At 48.0% G+C, this 17,978-nt stretch overlaps 1 protein-coding gene across 3 annotated transcripts; it reads left to right on the top strand.

The window, feature by feature from the left end:
- Positions 1–417: 417 nt before the first annotated feature.
- alg9 (ALG9 alpha-1,2-mannosyltransferase) lies at positions 418–17,893 on the top strand. 3 transcript variants are annotated; one of them, XM_018755563.2, is made up of 15 exons: positions 418–582; positions 1,649–1,784; positions 2,371–2,505; positions 2,635–2,705; positions 2,979–3,067; positions 3,235–3,370; positions 3,501–3,588; positions 3,686–3,791; positions 4,083–4,205; positions 5,858–6,012; positions 6,143–6,272; positions 6,380–6,527; positions 6,999–7,128; positions 8,327–8,457; positions 17,098–17,893. In XM_018755563.2, the coding sequence occupies exons 1-15, from the start codon at positions 437–439 to the stop codon at positions 17,219–17,221; spliced, it is 1,848 nt and encodes a 615-aa protein (XP_018611079.1). In that variant the 5' UTR covers positions 418–436; the 3' UTR covers positions 17,222–17,893. The 3 variants fall into 3 exon arrangements, with proteins under 3 accessions (XP_018611079.1, XP_018611080.1, XP_018611081.1); XM_018755564.2 differs by lacking the exon at positions 418–582 and adding an exon at positions 617–1,330; XM_018755565.2 differs by lacking the exons at positions 418–582; positions 1,649–1,784; positions 2,371–2,505; positions 2,635–2,705 and adding an exon at positions 2,826–2,883.
- Positions 17,894–17,978: the final 85 nt, after the last annotated feature.

Genomic DNA, 17,978 nt, shown 5'->3' on the forward strand with positions numbered 1-17,978 from the left:
CCAAGACAAATTCCTTGTATGTGTGAACATACTTGGCAATAAAGCTCATTCTGATTCTGAACAGATGTGACAAATGTTTTGGAAATTTAAAAAAAAAAAAAGTTAACTAGTAGTATTAATTCAATACTACTCTGAAAAAAGTACACACACTACAGTACTACAGATCTGATCTCACTACACACACTACAGCACCACACACACTGCAGACCTGACCTCACTACACACTAAAGTAGTGAAGATCTGACCTCACTACACATACATGCTACAGTACCATAGAGCTGACCTCACTACATACACTACAGTACAACAGACTTGACCTCACTACATACACAGACACGCTACAGTATTACAGCTCAGACCTCACTACACATGGCCTCCGCTGTCGGACGCGGCGCTCTTTCCACACAATGACGCCGCTCTCTCGCCAGCAGCAAACATGGCGTCCAGGGGACTCCGGCAACGAAACAGACGAGGAAGCAGGCAAGACCAGAGCAGCGTGAACCCGAGTCCGGCCAACGACAGTCGAATAGCGAAAGAAGAAAAGGGGGCGGAAGACAGTAAAACGCCGGAGACTCGCAATGAGTGAGTGTCGCCGCGTGCCGCCTCCCACGCGCGCGCTCAGGGACCGGGACGTGTCAGCTGAGTGGATTCGGGGCTGCCACTCTGTCGGAGGGCACGGGAACCCGGGTTCTCAAGGGGTGTCCGCCTTGTGTGAGGGTGCGGGTTTCTGCACGTGCTCCCTCCCTCACACACTGACACAGTCCGTGTTTTATGAGTGTGTGCGCGCGCGCCCTGAGAAGAAGCCATCACTCTGACACTGACCACTTTGCGCGCGCACACACACTCAGTGTGTGAGGCAGCGCGGTGAAAAGAGTACATCGCGCTTCGTCACCGTTCATTCAGCGGGTCTCCAGTCCGACACCCCCGAACTGCCGCGCTGCTGGCCAGGGCTCCCTCACCCCACCGGCCTTTCTCTTTCTACACACGTTTTGTGCTCTTTTTCGCGCAGCGTCTTGTGAATGAGCGTGGACTGGAGCTGTGGGCTCTTCCCGCGGGACGTTCTCTGGGAGCTGTACCCTGTTTTACTACACCGAACAAAGGCTGACGTGAAGCAGAGGAGCCCGTCCCCCTTCGCGTGCCGGACTCGCGATGTCGCACCGTAATTTTCAGAGGCCCCACCGCGCATGCTCCGCTCATAAGTCATTTTCATCCTCGTTAATAAGCCTTGTTCGTTCTATTAGCCGTCGCAGGACAGCTGGGGCGCGCTCGCGCAAGGCTGCGCGCGCTCACAGTGCGGTCGTCCTCGCGTCATGAAACGTGGACTTTTGCAGTAAGACGCCGTGTTACGTGTAATGAAAGTGGGAGTTGACTTGATGAGGACTTCAAAATTGCCCTCGCTCACTGTTACATTGATTTGAGGTGTACATGATGGGTCAGTTACTGTAGTTAGTTTCGAATAAATCACAGTGAGGCACTGGCAGTTGAAGTGTCTGGTAACTGAATGCTACTTAATAATTATAACAGTAATGGATAATGATGTACTCTTCTGTTCAATACTGGCCTTCCTCCCTTTGCTTTGCCCCTGGCTGCTTAGTTTGTACCCAGATAAGCGGTATTCCCCCTTTACTCAGCCCGTGTCCCGCTTTAGGTCGTCCGGCAAAGCGGGCCAGGTGTGGGCGCCCGAGGGTTCGACTGCCTTCAAGTGCCTGGTGTCGGCCCGCTTTTGCGCAGCGCTGCTCAGCAACATCTCTGACTGTGACGAGACCTACAACTACTGGGAGCCGGTAGGGAAGCCAGGCCGGACCGGGCCGATGCACGTCCGGGACACGCTGTGGGACAGACATGCGCCCTTATGCGGGAGTTATGGGCACGGAGTTATGACCACATTTTATCTTGGCCTGAGTTCGCAGTTTAAACCATCATGTTGGAGTGATGTCATGATGTAAGGAAAGGAGCACAAGTACAGCATGGTGGCACAGCAAGTAGCGCTGCCATCTCACAGTACCTGGGTGGTGCGAGAGGATGTGGGTTCGATCCCCACTCGGTCTGTGTGGAGTTTGCATGTTCTCCCTGTGTCTGTGTGGGTTTTCTCTGGCTGCTCTGGTTTCCTCCCACAGTCCAAAGACATGCTGTTCGGGTTCACCCATAGTGTGTGAGTGACAGAGAGAGAGTGTGTTTTACTGATGTATGGATGAGTGACTCAGTGTAAGCAGTGTATCCAACAGTCAGTGTAAGTCACCTTGATGAATGAGATGTGCAGGCTGATAACACTACATAGAGTTCATTGGATGTCGCTTTAGAGAAATGCATCTGCTAAATGAACAAATGTTAGTATGTTGCAGGCGTCTCTTCATCTGCCTGTGTTGTTAGACCCACTACCTGCTGTATGGCAAAGGGATGCAGACATGGGAATACTCCCCAGCCTACGCCATACGCTCTTACGCCTACCTGTGGCTGCACGCCCTGCCCGCGTACTTCCATGCCAAGATCTTACAGACCAATAAGGTGAGGTTCACTTCCTCTATATCGTTGCATGTTTCTCGAAGCAGTTTGCAGGTGTAGTACAACACCAGGGTGCCTCCTGGGACTTGGACGAGTGACCATCTGCTCTTTCCTCTCCTTGTCTTCTGGCAGGTGCTCGTGTTCTACTTCCTGCGCTGCGCGTTGGCGTTCGCCTGCTGTGTGTGCGAGCTGTACTTCTACAAGTAAGCGTGACGCGTGGGGTCCTGGGGTTCTTCTGTTGGCGACTTTGAGCATGGACTCGTGACGGAAAAGGACTGGTATTCAGATGTGTTTCTGGGGCTCTGCGGCAGAGGGGAGCGTTGGCGAATAAAGGTGCTTCCACAAGGATCTGCGGACGCTGCCCTCCACCATTTCAAAGCTGTGGGTTTCAGTTGAAGTGTCCGTGTGCCTGCGGTTCCAGGGCTCTCTTGGTCAGGTGAAGTCAATGCACGGGGCGTGTGGTTTGTTTCCCCCAGGGCGGTGTGTAAGAAGTTCGGACTGCACGTAGGCCGACTCATGTTGGCCTTCCTGGTCCTGAGCACAGGGATGTTCTGCTCCTCAGCAGGTGGGCCTCGGCAAGAGAAGCTGGTTTCTTTTGCGTTCTTGCACTGCTTCCTGGTCCTATGACTCTGGCTTACTTGGCAAAAAGAAAAAGAGCTGAGTGAAGATCGCCAAGCATGAATAACACCACTGACTGTGCATGGCACTCTGCTGTCATGTTTCCCCCTGCAGCCTACTTGCCCAGCACCTTCTGCATGTACTGCACTGCGGTGGCCATGACAGGCTGGTTCCAGGACAGACCTTCTGTGGCCATTCTGGGGGTGGCGGCTGGGGCCATTGTGGGCTGGCCGTTCAGCGCTCTGCTGGGGTGAGAGTGGAGGTCATACAGCACTGTGGAGGGTGACAGCTGCTAACGGATGCATGTTGTGTGTGTCTACTATTAACTAAAGATAGCGAAGTGGTATTTCTTACTGGTAACATTGAGCTTTTGTTGTCAGGCTGCCCATTGTCTTCGACCTGCTGCTGCTGAAACGCAAGTGGAAGAGTTTTCTCACTTGGACTCTGCTGGCTGTGTTGCTTTTCTTGGTGAGGTTTCTGCTAAAAGGCGTCCTCTGCCATTTCTGTTGCGCCGATCCTCTCCGGTTACATTCCTCCCCTGTCTCCACCTTTGTGCCTTGAACAGGTCCCAGTTGTGGCGGTGGACAGTTACCACTACGGCAAGCTCGTGATCGCGCCTCTCAACATCATCCTCTACAATGTCTTCACTCCTCACGGTCCAGATCTCTATGGTATTCACTTCTCACTCGTCTGTGTCCGGGTGTTGTTCGTAGTCAGAATGAACTGTAAAACTGAACCCCAGCATTGAGGTTGTGTCTTTTTCTGAAGCTCTCAGCACCTTGATGGCCCCATTATAAGCACCTGCTGTGCAGTTCCTCTTACTGTCCACACGGGGGCAGTACGCCACTGCTCTTGCGCAGACATTTTCACACATTTGTCTGTCACACTTGTGTTCCTCTGTGCTGAAGGGTGATGGATCAAGCTGCACGCTGGAACTTACATGCTTTCCTGTGTCCTCGCAGGCACAGAGCCCTGGCACTACTACTTTGTGAACGGCTTCCTCAACTTCAACATAGTGTTCCTGCTAGCTCTGCTCTCCTTGCCGCTGACAGCGCTAATGGAGGCCCTGCTGCAGAGGTTTAATGGTGAGAGAGTACAGTGCCATCACCCCAGCACCCACCCCCTACCCCCGAAAGAACCATCAGCGACATGCATTAGTACGCGTGTTGGCGCGCTTTCTTCTTTTTTTAAAAAAAAAAAAACTTGCAAACGTGCATCTTTTGCGTATTTGACTGACGTCTTGGTCGGAGGTGCCGGTGTGCGCGCGTAGGGCGCTAACAGCTTGTGTGTGCACGTCATTTTCGTCTGGGTGGATGGAATGTGTTTGTCTGCCTGTGAATTGGGCTGGCCTGCTTGTGCGTCTGTGTCATCGGGAGACTCTCGTGCATACGTGTGTGTGCGCTCGTGTGTGAGCGTTCCTTGCTGTTTTGACAGCTTGTTACCCTGACCACAGCGCTGTTGTTTCCTGCAGTAAACAAATGCACTGCATGCCGAGTCCTGGGAACATTACGTCTCCGTGCTAATGAACGCGGGTCTCTCCTAATGGGCTGCCACTTAGATACGGGTCACCTTTGAAGGTTATTAAACAGTCTGTGCCGCCAAATAGCATGAGCAAATCAAATTAAACGGCGCCTTCATCTACTGGATGTGGACGTCCAGTACTCGGTACACTGCCAATACTCTTGACAGCCTGCACGAAGGTGCGAGTTGTTCATTCTGGCTCCCTGCATTCAGTTTGGGCTCTTTTTAAGGTCCAGGAATGGCTGGTTTCCAGTACCTCTCGACCTTAAGTCCTTTTTCACAGCGACTGGAATTGGAGAACCTGTCTGTGAAGTTAATGTGGAGTAGCAGTTTGACAAATAAATTGCCAAAAAAAATTACTATAATATTACATTATATTATCTCACATCTCGGGGGGGGCGGTGGTGCAGCAGGTTTGCCCTGTGCCTGCTCTCTGGTGGGTCTGGGGTTCGAGTCCTGCTTCGGGTGCCTTGCGACAGACTGACGTCCTGTCCTGGGTGTGTCCCCTCCTCCTCCAGCTCTCCGGCCTGTGTTGCCAGGTTAGGCTCTGGTTTGCCGCGACCCCGCTCGGGACAAGCGGTTTCAGACCCTGTGTGTGTGTGTCTGTCTCACACTTAATCTAATCTTTTTCCATTGATTCTGTTCTATAGCCTATTCATTAAATGCCATTTTTGTGAATTGTAATGTCATTTACTGATTTGTGCTGAGCGTTTTTTTTTTTTGTTGTTGTTGTTTTGTTACTTTTCTAGTTTCTATTTTTAATAACAACATGCTTGTCTCTTTGGGACAGTAATGGTGGTAGAATGATTTTGACCTTGTTTTTTTCCTCCCTCAAAATACATTGTTTTATTTAGACGCATGTAGAAAAATACAAGTATCTCAAATATACCAATACACCAGAAACCTTTACTCTTTTTTTCCCCCAATTAAAAGACATTGGATATGTTGAAATTTGGCTCATACCTATTTTATGTCAAAACAAATAACTGGAAGGGGTTAGATTTGAATTTTGAATTTTTTTTCTTTGGCACCTTGCTTTGTAGTCAGTTGTGTAGAGGGATCCATGAGCCTGGGTAGCAGACCAGTGACTCTGATGTGGTCACAGTAGAGGGCAGACTGTGTGTTATCACTAGTGTGCTGGGATGTCCTGGGCTGGATGCTGAGAGCTGCATTTGACTGTCATGGACTAAGGAGCTATGTCTGTATCTGTGTGCAGTGCAGAACCTGGGTCGGCCCTACTGGCTCACGCTCTCGCCCATGTACCTGTGGATGCTGGTGTTCTTCACCCGGCCACACAAGGAGGAGCGCTTCCTCTTCCCCATCTACCCCCTCATATGCCTGTGTGGTGCTGTAGCTCTCTCCTCCCTACAGGTAAGGCCTGTTGCTGGCTCTTCCAGTCTGCCCCTCCTCATTTCATATTGCACTGTGCTTCGTGACTTTATGTACAACTGGTGCTCTCATATGAAGATGTGTCCATCTTGGGCTGTGTGGTCTCTTGCAGAAGTGTTACCACTTCCTGTTCCAGCGTTACCGCCTGGAGCACTACACCATCTCCTCCAACTGGCTGGCCCTGGGCTCTGTATTGCTGTTTGCTGTTCTGTCGCTGTCCCGCTCAGTGGCCCTCTTTAGAGGTGACAGAATTCCACACGTTTTTACCTTGGCGTCACTACATCGATCTACCGCAGTCTAGTGTGTCGTGACACTGGCTGACCTCTGAACCATGTCTCTGGCTTTACAGGGTACCACGCCCCATTAGACCTGTACCCAGAGTTCCACCGCATTGCCAAGGACCCCACCATACACATGGTCCCCGAGGGCAGGCTGGTCACTGTGTGTGTGGGGAAGGAATGGCATCGTTTCCCTAGCAGCTTCCTGCTGCCAAACAAGTCAGTGCTCACATTCATCTGCACTCCCTAAAGATCGGTATAATCCAACAGAGGTCGCACTTTGGATTGCGTACGATTTTGTATCAACTTGACACATAACACTACTGTACGTGGTTGTAAATCCATCCTGCGCAACTTGGCAAACATTTCCGCGTATTCATTTATCAAATGTGTGACTGATACCGAGTCTTATCTCTCCTTGCAGCGTAAATGCATATATGCAGAAAAGAACTGTTACATAAAAGTGTTTCAGAAAACAGCAATGGATCCACATGAACCTGTTACACAGTGAATGGTAGTAGAAATGGTGAAATACCATAATGGGTAATTAATAGGTAATAGCGAGCGCAGGGCTTTGTTCAGTAGCCCAAATGGTTCTAAGCATACACTGGGATGCTCAGAAACCAGGCTTTTCTGGTCTTCGGCTGTGCTGAGCTGCGGTTTGAGCAAGAGCCTCCGAATCTCTCTCAGCTGGCAGCTCCAGTTCATTCAATCGGAGTTCCGAGGCCAGCTTCCTAAACCCTATGGCCCAGGACCTCTGGCCACGCAGAGCATCCCATCCCACATGAATGACCAGAACCTGGAGGAGCCATCCAGATATGTGAGTGCCCACCTCCTGGCTCCCCACCCTGCCCAAACATTCCCCCCATGGTGCCCTCTACTTCAGTCCCAGTGAAGATCTGAACAGACACTAGGGTATGTTGAGCGATGAATCAAGTGTGGTACCGTACATTACATTACAGTACCACACAGTAAGTGATCATACCTCAGAATTTGCCTCATTTAAAGAGATCTTTAGGTTTTTCACTTGTCCCCCTGCACTACTGTGTAAAAGTGTCTTTATTTTCCTGGTGTAATGTAATGTTCTCCAGTCTGTAATCAGACAGAAGGGCTGTGTAATACCATGTAATACCTACTAGTGCCCCCAGGGGTCTCGCCTGGCACCCATCCTTGCATAAGTGGGGACCACTATCTGAGTTTACTGTGTCTCATGGATAGAGGAAAGGAGAGGAAGCTGGGACTTGGACCCATGCAGGCATATACACGCGTGCGCACACACAAATTCGCACAGACAGGCTGTGTGATTCATCGGTGTCACCCCTTGTGCTCAGTGTCATTATCAAATGTTTGGAACTGTGGTAGTCACAGGATCTTGCAGAGCAGTTAGCGCTGGCAGTGGCACCCTCATTATAGTGCTCCTTCCTGTTTCCCATGTCACTGTGCCGTGAGCCAGGGGCCAGACCCACATGCTTCCCTGTCACACTCATAACATGGTAATGACTCAAAAGGGTGCCGCTCAGTATGCTCCCCTCCTCCATGAATCTACAGCATGTTTGTGTTCACACACTTCCAGCTGCATCTGCCCAGGGTACCTGTATTGTCCAGCAGTGCTGTCTGCATTCCCGGGCTTAATGATCTATCAGTCCTCCAGACAGAGCAGTTGCCCTAGCAACCAGGCAGCAGATGAAACCAAGGTTATTCTGGCGAGGTGACCTTGCTCCCGGCTGTGCCGGTACGCTGATTTCCAAGTCCCTCTAGTCCTGAACAGAAATTCAAAAGGACAAACCAAAGTTTCCAAGTTATGGAATCCACAGAGTGCATATGTAAGAAATGCAGACTTTATCAAAAACAGCTATCCGTTTAGGCCTCTGCTTGGCAATTATTTACAAAACAGACATAAGTACCCTGTTCAAGGTCACTGCAGTAGGTCCTTGTCTTTTGTTCCCAAGTCCAGTTCCTTAACCTCCCCATGTTACAGCATTTCCTACTAGACCACTTCTTGTCCTTCCGCTGGACAGGTGGACATCAAACACTGCCACTACTTGGTCGACCTGGATACTGCCATTGAAGCCCCAAGAGAGCCACGGTATGCTGCCAGTAAGGATGAGTGGACAGTCATCGCCTACAAGCCCTTCCTGGATGCCACACGGTCAGTCCAGCAGGCAGAGTGGCTAACTGCACACAGCATTCCCTTTACTGACAGTCCTTCTGACACAGTTTCTGATTATTTGATAGTGTTCAGAGATGGTATTGTACAGCCTTTTTTTTTTTTTTTTTTTTTTTTAACAGAATTTAAATGATCAATTTGTCAACTTCACCCTAAATAGCTTACATTTTGCGCATTATGTACTTAACTACTAATAATTGTCACGATCACTTTATGGTACAGCCCCTTCTGGAACTTCAGCATGTAAGGATGAGGAGGGTGGACATGATTACTCTGTTTGTGAGGTCTTCCCAGTCAGATTTTACAGAGCAGCAACTTCTGAAGGTGCCTTTACTGTGCTTTATATACCCAGCCTGTCTCTTCTGTGAAAACCCCTCCTCCAAACACACGCAGACACACACACACACACACACACACACACAGAGAGAGACAGGAAAACACTCTCTGCCAAGACTCTCAGGGCTGTGGTGGTGTGCGTCATTGGACTTCGTCAAGCCCAGCAATCAGACAGGTAGCACGTCGGCAAAGTGGCAGATAGGAGTGCAGGCGGCAGATGGGAATGTTGCCTGCGCATGTTCCCCCAACCCCCTCCCCAAACATTTACATCTGCTCCTTCCCACTAGTCTCTCTTCGGTCCACACCATTCCCGTCTCTCCCTTTTTCCTTCTCCTCTGTTTCCGCACCTTTCTTTCACCTTTCTCTGTCCTGCTTTGTCCTTTCTTTTCATCTTCATCTTTTCTGCCTTCTCCTCCCCCCTTCTCCTGCTTGTCACAGGGAGGAGGTTCAGCAGGTCCTCCTGCTTTCTCTTCCACAGCTTTGTACTGCCTACAATGTGGTATCCTTTATCTCACTGCTTTCTGTCATGCAGGGTGCAGTGAGGTGAGGGGCTCCAGAAGGGGTGGAACTGTGCAGATGAAGTTAAGACAGTGTGGTTTTCCTTTGCTTAGACAAGGCAGTGGATAACTAGAGAGGGCTGGGAATCAAGTTTGTGGAGAAGAGCTGTCTGATGGAAACTTCCCATGTTCTGTCAGTCTATCCATTTTGCTACCAAGGGCAAGGTAGTGTATATTAGAAGATTCTAATAACATTTAGCAGATCTTAAAGGAATAAAACCCAGGAATTCAGTTTAAATTTCATATTAAATGCAGATTTGAAAAAAAAAAAGTGAAAATATTGGCTTCCCTCATATAATGAAGGCTTGCTTTATGCTTATGAGTATTTTGTACCCTAAAATTTGCATAACAGCTTTCAACTCACTCTTAGGGAAAAAAAAACGTTGTTTCATGACATCAAGGACCATACAAGGTGACAAGCCACCTTGTGTGCTTCCTAGGCAGCTATACGTGTAATGTAGGCTGACATCTATAACTCCTTGTATGTTGTGAAACGCACACTTTATTCTGAGTTTGTTATAGAGAAAAGGGCCTGATAAAGGATAAATCTAAATGTAGTAATAATAATAATCTCCACACCAAAACTCATTCCAGAATTACTGACCAGTCTCCTTTTCCAAAACTATTAACCATGCTGTTAACAAATCAATTATTCACAAATCTTGCCCAGAATGAGCTCTGTGGTGGATATCAGACTAGATTCAAGATCAGTCATTCTACCTAGTCTATCCTCCTCGCATTGTCAGAAGCACTTCAATTTTCTGAAGTTGCTTCCCTCACTTCTGTTCTCATTGTTCTCAGCCTCTCTGCTGCAAGTCACGCAGTCTACCATGCATCCTCCTTACCTTGCTAGAACAGCTTGGTATCAAACTGTCATCATTGAAATGGTCTGAATCTTGCTTGTCAGGTAGAGCTTACCAGGTGGTCTGGTGTAGCTCTTTCTTTGCCCCTCGATCTCTCTCAACTGGTGTTCCATTGTTCTTCTCTAAACCCCTTCCTTAGGCTCAGTAATTTCCTCCCATGGCTTCTGTTATCACTGCTATCCAGACGAGATGCAGCTGCTCTTACCTTTTGGCATGACCACAACGGATAAATACTAACGAATTGCAGCATGTGTCTCTGACATTCCACGTGGGTGACTGAAATCATATTTCCCGCCTGGTTGTTCCCCTTCTAAAAAGCGTTCTCTCAGCTATCACTGGACAACTCACACATCTTATCCTCACCAGTAGGTAAAAGTCTTGGAGTAACAGTTTACCTTAGTGTTTGTTTATCCTAATACATAATAGCTGTAAGCTTTTTTTGCAAAAATATCCTCTTCAACATCCATTACACCCGCAAGTACCTCACACCACACTACCTAGCTCCTGGTCCAGGCTATAGTGATATCTTGCCTGCACTACTACAGGTTGCTGGTACATGAGACATTAGTCAATCACAAGTTAATCACGCCCTCATTCACGCTTGTGTGTGCTATGTCACACTATGTTCAATTTAGATTCTTCAGTTCGCCAGAACTCTGGGAGGAAACCTGCATGAAATAGAAAGAACATCCAAATTACACACAAACTGAGCTGGATTCAAACTATATTTGAATCCACAGAGCAGGAGCTATGCCCAAGAACAATTAAAATAAAAACGAGAAAATATTAGTAACAAATGATGAGAGGAAAAGGGGGAAAATGGGAGCAAGCAAATATGTACAGTATGTATAAGGAGTTCTTAACGTGAGGGTTTTAAACCTGGGTTTAAAGGTGTACAGAGTAGTTCTGATACAGGCAGTCCCCGGATTACGAACGAGTTCTGTTCCTAAGTCTAATTCGCATTTGTACGTGAGTCTGAACAGTTAGGTAAGGTTTGTGTCTAATGTCAGTTAGTCAAATGTTTGTCTTAGTATATACTATATCGTGTACCTCTCTATGCATAAAAACATTAAAGAAATGCTTCCAGATACATTAAAACATTTTTAATATAACAATACAGTAATAGTAATTATAATATAACAACAATAATAAATGTAACTATGTGCAGTATTTATAATAGAGAGAACAATAAATGTTACTACTGTATTTATAATAGTGAAAGAGAGGAAAAATTGGGACAGAGCCTTTACATGCTCCATTATTTTTCCTTTGTCCTTTAAACTTGTTCCGGTCGTTCACCGACTAGTGTAACACTTTTCCAGTGTCCGTTGGCGTTTCACATTTTTCCAATTGCTTTATTATTTCTGCTTTACTTTCAATCGTGATTGTTTCTTTTACATTTATTCACTTGGTAGATGCTTTTCTCCAAGGCGACATAGACATCATAGAAATGTACTCACATTTATGCTTCGGTGCCATGGTTACGAGGGTAAAAACGAAAATAAAGTCAAATACAGTAAAACACATGAGACACTGTTACCAGTAATGTGGTCCCACTGCAAAGAACAAAGTCTGTCCTACCTCGAGCTCATGCACCCACGAGCTGAAGAACCTCTGTAGACGCGCAATGTTTTGATGTGTGTCACAAAGTAGCGCCCATTTGTTATTACAGATCGTTGTATGTAACCCAGATTTTTTATATAGTAGGCTTTACGGAGGGTGGTTTGTAACTATGGGTTGTACGTAAGTCGAAAGTTTGTAACCTGGGGACTGCCTGTATTCTGAGTTTAGTTTTCTATTTGATTTTCTTCAAGTTTAAAATAATTTGTTGAATTTATAATGTTTGATTTAAATATATGGATTAAGCTTTTGTGACTACGTGTTATGCTTTTTTTTTTTTTTTCCCTATTTAAATTAATGCTTGTGAAGTGTTCCTCCTCCTGCCACCTGGTATACATTGCACCCAACCCCCATGTTGACCTTGTGGGTGGTGGGCCCACATGGCCCCCTCCACGTTGCCTTTTAGGGCTGAGCCCGGCCAGATTACGTGGACTGCCCGGCCACCAGGATCCTGGACTCTGAAGAGAATTGTGGGGCGTGGCGTCATGGCCCCTCGCGACAGAAACTGGCTCTTGGCATTTGGAATGTAACCTCATTGGGGAGGAAGGAGCCGGAACTGGTGCGGGAGGTTGAGAGATACCAACTAGATATATTTGGGCTCACCTCCACTCCCAGTGTTGGCTCTGGAACCAAACTCCTTGTTAGGGGATGGTCCCTCCCCTACTCAGGAGTTGCATGGGGTGAGAGGTGCCGGGCGGGTGTGGGGATACTCACAAGCCCCCCGGCTGGCTGCCATACAGTTGGAGTTTATCCCGGTGGACGAGAGGGTTGCTTCAATGCGTCTTAGGGTTGCAGAGAGGACAACTTTGACTGTTGTGTGTCCTTATGCACAAAACAGCAGTACAATGTATTTGGCCTTCTTGGAGAGGGTGGGTGGGGTTCTGGATAGGGCCCCATCTACAGACTCCATGTGTCCTGCTGGGGGACTTCAATGCTCCCGTTGGCAATGACTGGGAAATCTGGCGGGGGGTGATTGGGAAGAACGGCTTGCCCGATCTGAACCTGAATGGTGAAATTTTATTGGACTTCTGTGCTACTCATGGTTTGTCCATAACAAACACCATGTTTGAACACAAGGATGCTCATAAGTGTACTTGGTACCAGAGCTCTGTGGGCCAAAGGTCAATGATAGATTTTGTAGTTGTTTCATCTGACTTGAGGCTACATGTTCTGGACACTCTGGTGAAGAGAGGTGCTGAGCTGTCAACCGATCACCAACTGGTGGTGAGTTGGATCAGATGGGGAAAACTGATGGACAGACCCAGTAGGCCCAGGCGTTTAATGAGGGTGTGGTGGGAACGACTGTCGGAGGACCTTGTCCAGAATGATTTTAACTCGCACCTCCGGGAGAGCTTCTCCCATGTTCTGGAGAAGGTAGGGGATATGGAGTCTGAATGGACCCTGTTCAAAACTTCCATTGTGGAAGCAGCCAGGCACAGCTGTGGCCAAAAGCTTGTTGGTGCCAGCCAGGGCGACAACCGGAGAACCCTCTGGTGGACACCAATGGTGAGGGAAGCCGTCAAGCTGAAGAAGGAGGCCTTTAGGGCCTGGTTGGCTCTGGGGACTCCTGACTCAGCAGACAGGTACCGGCAGACAAAAAAGCCAGCAGTGGCCGCGTTTACAGAAGCAAGATCTAGGGCATGGGAGGAGTTTGGAGAGGCCGTGGAAAATGACTATCGGTCAGCTTCAAAGAGGTTCTGGAGAACCATTCGGCAGCTCAGAAGGGGTTGGAGGAGCTTTGCTCAGCGTGTGCTCAGCAAGAGTGGAGAAACTCTGACCTCTAATGAGGACATTGTCCGGAGGTGGAAGGAGCACTTTGAAGAACTCTTAAACCCGAGTGATATGCCTCCCTTACAGGAGTCAGGGCCAGAGGCTTCCGGGCTGTCAGTCAATTTCCCTGGTGGAAGTCACTGAGGTAGTTGGTGAGCTCCACGGTGGCAAAGCACCAGGGTTGGATGAGATTCGCCCAGAACGGCTTAAGGCCCTGGATGTTGTAGGGCTGTCATGGCTGACATGTCTCTGCAATGTTGCGTGGACCTCGGGGACAGTGCCTTTGGATTGGCAAACTGGGGTGGTGGTCCCTATCTTTAAGAAAGGGGACCCGAGAATGTGTGCCAACTATCGGGATATCACACTTCTCAGCCTCCCTAGGAAAGTCTATGCCAGGGGCTGGAAAGGAGGCTCCGGCCGATTAGTTGAACTTCAGATTGAAGAGGAACAATGTGGATTCCGTCCTGGCCGTGGAACAGTGGACCAGCGCTTTACCCTCTCACAGATAATGGAAGGGGCATGGGAATTCGCTAATCCAGTCTACATGTGTTTTGTGGACTTGGAGAAGGCCTATGACCCGGGAACTTCTGTGGGAGGTGCTTAGGGAGTATGGGGTACCAGGGCCACTACTGCGGGGCACTCGGTCTCTGTACATATGGAGCGAAAGCTGTGTTCGCGTACTCGGCATTAAGTCAAGCATGTTCAATGTGGGTGTTAGACTCCGCCAAGGTTGTGCCTTGTCGCCACTCCTGTTTGTGGTCTTCATGGACAGGATATCAAGGTGCAGTCGAGGCCAGGAGGGCGTTCTGTGTGGGAGTCGGAAGGTGACATCTGTTTTTTGCGGGTGGTGATGTCCTTTTGGCACCGTCACATGGATGCCTCCAACGTGCACTGGAACAGTTTGCAGCTGAGTATGAAGTGGTTGGGATGAGGATCAGCACCTCAAAGTCTTAGTCCATGGTTCTCTCACAGAAAAGGACGGCATACCCCCTCCAGGTAAGGGGATAGAATTTTGCCCCAGGTGAAGGAGTTCAAGTATCCTGGGGTCTTGTTTACAAGTGAGGGGAGAAGGGAGCGTGAGATCGGCTGCAGACTGGGAACAGCGGCAGCAGTAATGCGGTCTCTGTACCGGACTGTAGTGGTGAAGGGGGAGCTGAACCATAAGGCGAAACTCTCCATTTACCGGTCGACCTACATCCCTACCCTCACCTGTGGTCGTGAACTTTGGGTAATGACCGAAAGAATAATATCGCGGATACAAGTGGCTAAAATGAGTTTTCTCTGCAGGGTGTTGGGACTCACTCTCCGTGATACGGTGTGGAGTTCGGACATCTGGGAGTAACTCGGAGTAGAGCCACTACTCCTCTATGTTGAGAGGAGCCAGTTGAGGTGGGCACCTCCCTGTGGAGGTATACCAGGCACGGCCAACTGGGACAAGGCCCCGAGGTCGGCCCAGGACCCGCTGGAGGGATTATATCTCACAGTTGGCCTGGGAATGGCTGGGGATCCCCCAGGCTGAGCTGGAGGAAGTTGCTGAGGACAGGGGTGGCTGGGCCTCTCTGCTCTCCCTGCTGTCACCGCGACCCTACTAAGACAGATGGGATAGAAAATGGACGGATGGATGGCTTGTGAAGAGTTTTTACGTTCTCTTTGTTAGGACATCTTGAGGAATGAAGTAGGCTTATTTTGTGAGGGAAGTCTACATGAAGATATTATTTAGATGCCTGTCTCAATCTATATTCAAACATTTATGAAAGTATTGATATTGTAGCATGCGATGCACTGGGGAAAAGAAGGATGCACAGACGGCATTTATTATGAACGTTTATTGTAACACTGGCCCACAGTGAAGTTTTGGCACATAACAAGTAATGGTTTGGGTTTGAGGACCCCTTTTCCTTAAAGACCGGCACCTCAAGCCAGCCTTCCCAACCTGCTTAGCCTTTCTTAAACTTTTCTTAACCTCCTCACACTGTCCGACAGGCATTCACCCCCTTATAATCCTTCACAGCGGTTGGAGAGCCATTTTACATTTTCCCCACAATTCCCAATATCCACAATTATTTACAATGAACAAAATGTGAGCAGAAATGTTAATCTATGTTATGGTTTCGTCGAAAATCCAAGAACCCATTTCTTCTGGATGGATATGGGTGTTGAGTATAAATAAGTTGCCATGGTGATTATCCATGTGTCACTGAACATAGAGCACCTGTGACTGGTGTATATTTGGTCTTTTAGAGGTGCTCAGATAAAGTCTCTGTGAAATAGTGATTGGCGTCAATTTATTAATCATTCTGCCATAGGTCAGTCGCAAAGCATAAATAGATTGATCAAGAAACAAGATGCCAACATCATAGCATTCATCCAATGCTGCTGGTATGGCACTGGAATGGTAATGTAGGGTGGTGAAAATTTTCCGTTGTCTTTATTGCCCAGTACAAAAAATCCTTCTCCCCCCTCTTGTCTGATACTCCCCTCAGGTTTTTCACAGGCCTATTTTCACATCTCCTACTGCAAGGCCTCATAGGACATACTGTGTGTTTTGGGCTGACGTCAGCTGGTGCCAGCTCAGCCCTGGTGCTGCCTGCACTGAGAAATGGTGTCAGTGATTGAGTTGGACAGGCTGTGCGAGATGGTCGATAATTAGGGCACCTTGTGAGCTGCCTTCTCATTGGCCCTTTGCTGCTCCATTCATTGTCACTCTCAATGCATTTTCCACTGTTCCTCTCTTCCTTTCTCCTGTTCCCTCCTCTTTCCTCTAGAACCAATGGTGTCACCTTTCCTCAGATGGTTGTATTGTGTGCTGGTATGTTGTGACACACAGCTTTAACACTGATTTTATCAGCTGTGGAGCACCACTAAGAGAACTTGGGAAGAAAGGTTTGCTCCTCTCAGGCAAGGCACCGTGTTTGGTTGCACTTTTTTGTGGATTTGGGGAAATGTCAAATTCCTTGCAACCGGGAGGAAGGTTTAATTGAGACTGTGATCCTTTGGGGGGTGTTCCATGCCTGATGCACAGAGAAGAGATCCATCATACGTCATTCCTCACAGGGATATCCTAATGTTTGATTTGGTGAACGTATTCCTTAGTGTAGGGTTTATATTCTTGGTGTTCTGTACTGGAGAAGAACAGTGTTACTTTGGGCTGCATCTTCATCAATGTATGCGGCTGAAGAGGATTCTTGAGAAACTGAATCAAACATTCACATGGAGACATACAGTTGACTGAGTTGGAGTGCTTTTCAAACCTGCATTAATCCACTTTAAAATATATTTACCCATTAACTTTTAAGATGTGGTCAGATGTATGTCTGTAATGATCATGTAATGCCTTCATGGCATTTGCTAGTACAGCAGCACATTGTAGGCTGATTCTACAGGCAAAAAAATCTTGAACTGGCTTAATTTATTTTGCCTTAGTGTTGATCAAGTGATGTGCCTTCCTACTTATTTACTCTTTCTCTCTGCAACAGGTCATCCCGCCTCCTGAGGGCTTTCTTTGTGCCGTTCTTGTCTGAGCAACACACCACCTACAGTAGTTATGTTATCTTGAAACCCCGGCGGTTGAGGCAGTCCAAGAAACGGACACAGCCCTGACACCTGTGGCCCCATCTCCTTCCCAGCGATTGCTCCCTTTGATAATCCTCAGCCCAACCTTCTTGTCTGGCTCTTGCTTCCAGTTAGTCTGCTGTCCACCCCCATTCCATGCGTAACACTTGTGTTGATCCAGTCAGCTTTCCCAAGCATCTGCTGTTGTGGTGTTTGCTCTGATGCCTGCAGCCATAATCGACCAACGCTCAGGTCTGTCAGCGTACATGAAGGCATTACGAAGGCATTACAAAGGCGATCCCTGACTGTTGTCCAAAAGTGCAGTGCTCATTATGAGGCACTTGACCAAAAGCAGATCTTAGGAGGAGCTGCTTGGAAACAGTGATGTCCCTCATTACCACCAACATGACTTCTCTGTATCTTGGTGAACAGGGGGTCCCCCAAAGATTCTATTGCCCTTTTGTATTCTTTCCTGTGATGACTGCGGTATTGCTGGCTTTCTGCAACACGAAAGTGAAAACAGCAGGCTTTGCATGTCGTTTTTCAGGTTAGCGGCAGAAGATTTTTGTTTGTCGTCTGTCCATTTTGCTTTTGTCGTAAATATGGAGGTACAACATTTCTGATCCTGTACAGCATCAATTGGTGGAAAGCTGTGCAAGTTACGAGTTTATGGTATGGTTTTGGGAGTAAGGAAAATTAACGTTTTTTTTTTTTTTTTTTTTGGAAGAATAATTTCTTCAGAATTTGCTAGGTGTCCGACAGTGTCTGCTAAATACAAAGGGATCAGGACACACTGAACGTTTAC

The sequence above is a fragment of the Scleropages formosus genome, chromosome 4, assembly GCF_900964775.1.
Source record: "Scleropages formosus chromosome 4, fSclFor1.1, whole genome shotgun sequence".
Classification (NCBI taxonomy): domain Eukaryota; kingdom Metazoa; phylum Chordata; class Actinopteri; order Osteoglossiformes; family Osteoglossidae; genus Scleropages; species Scleropages formosus.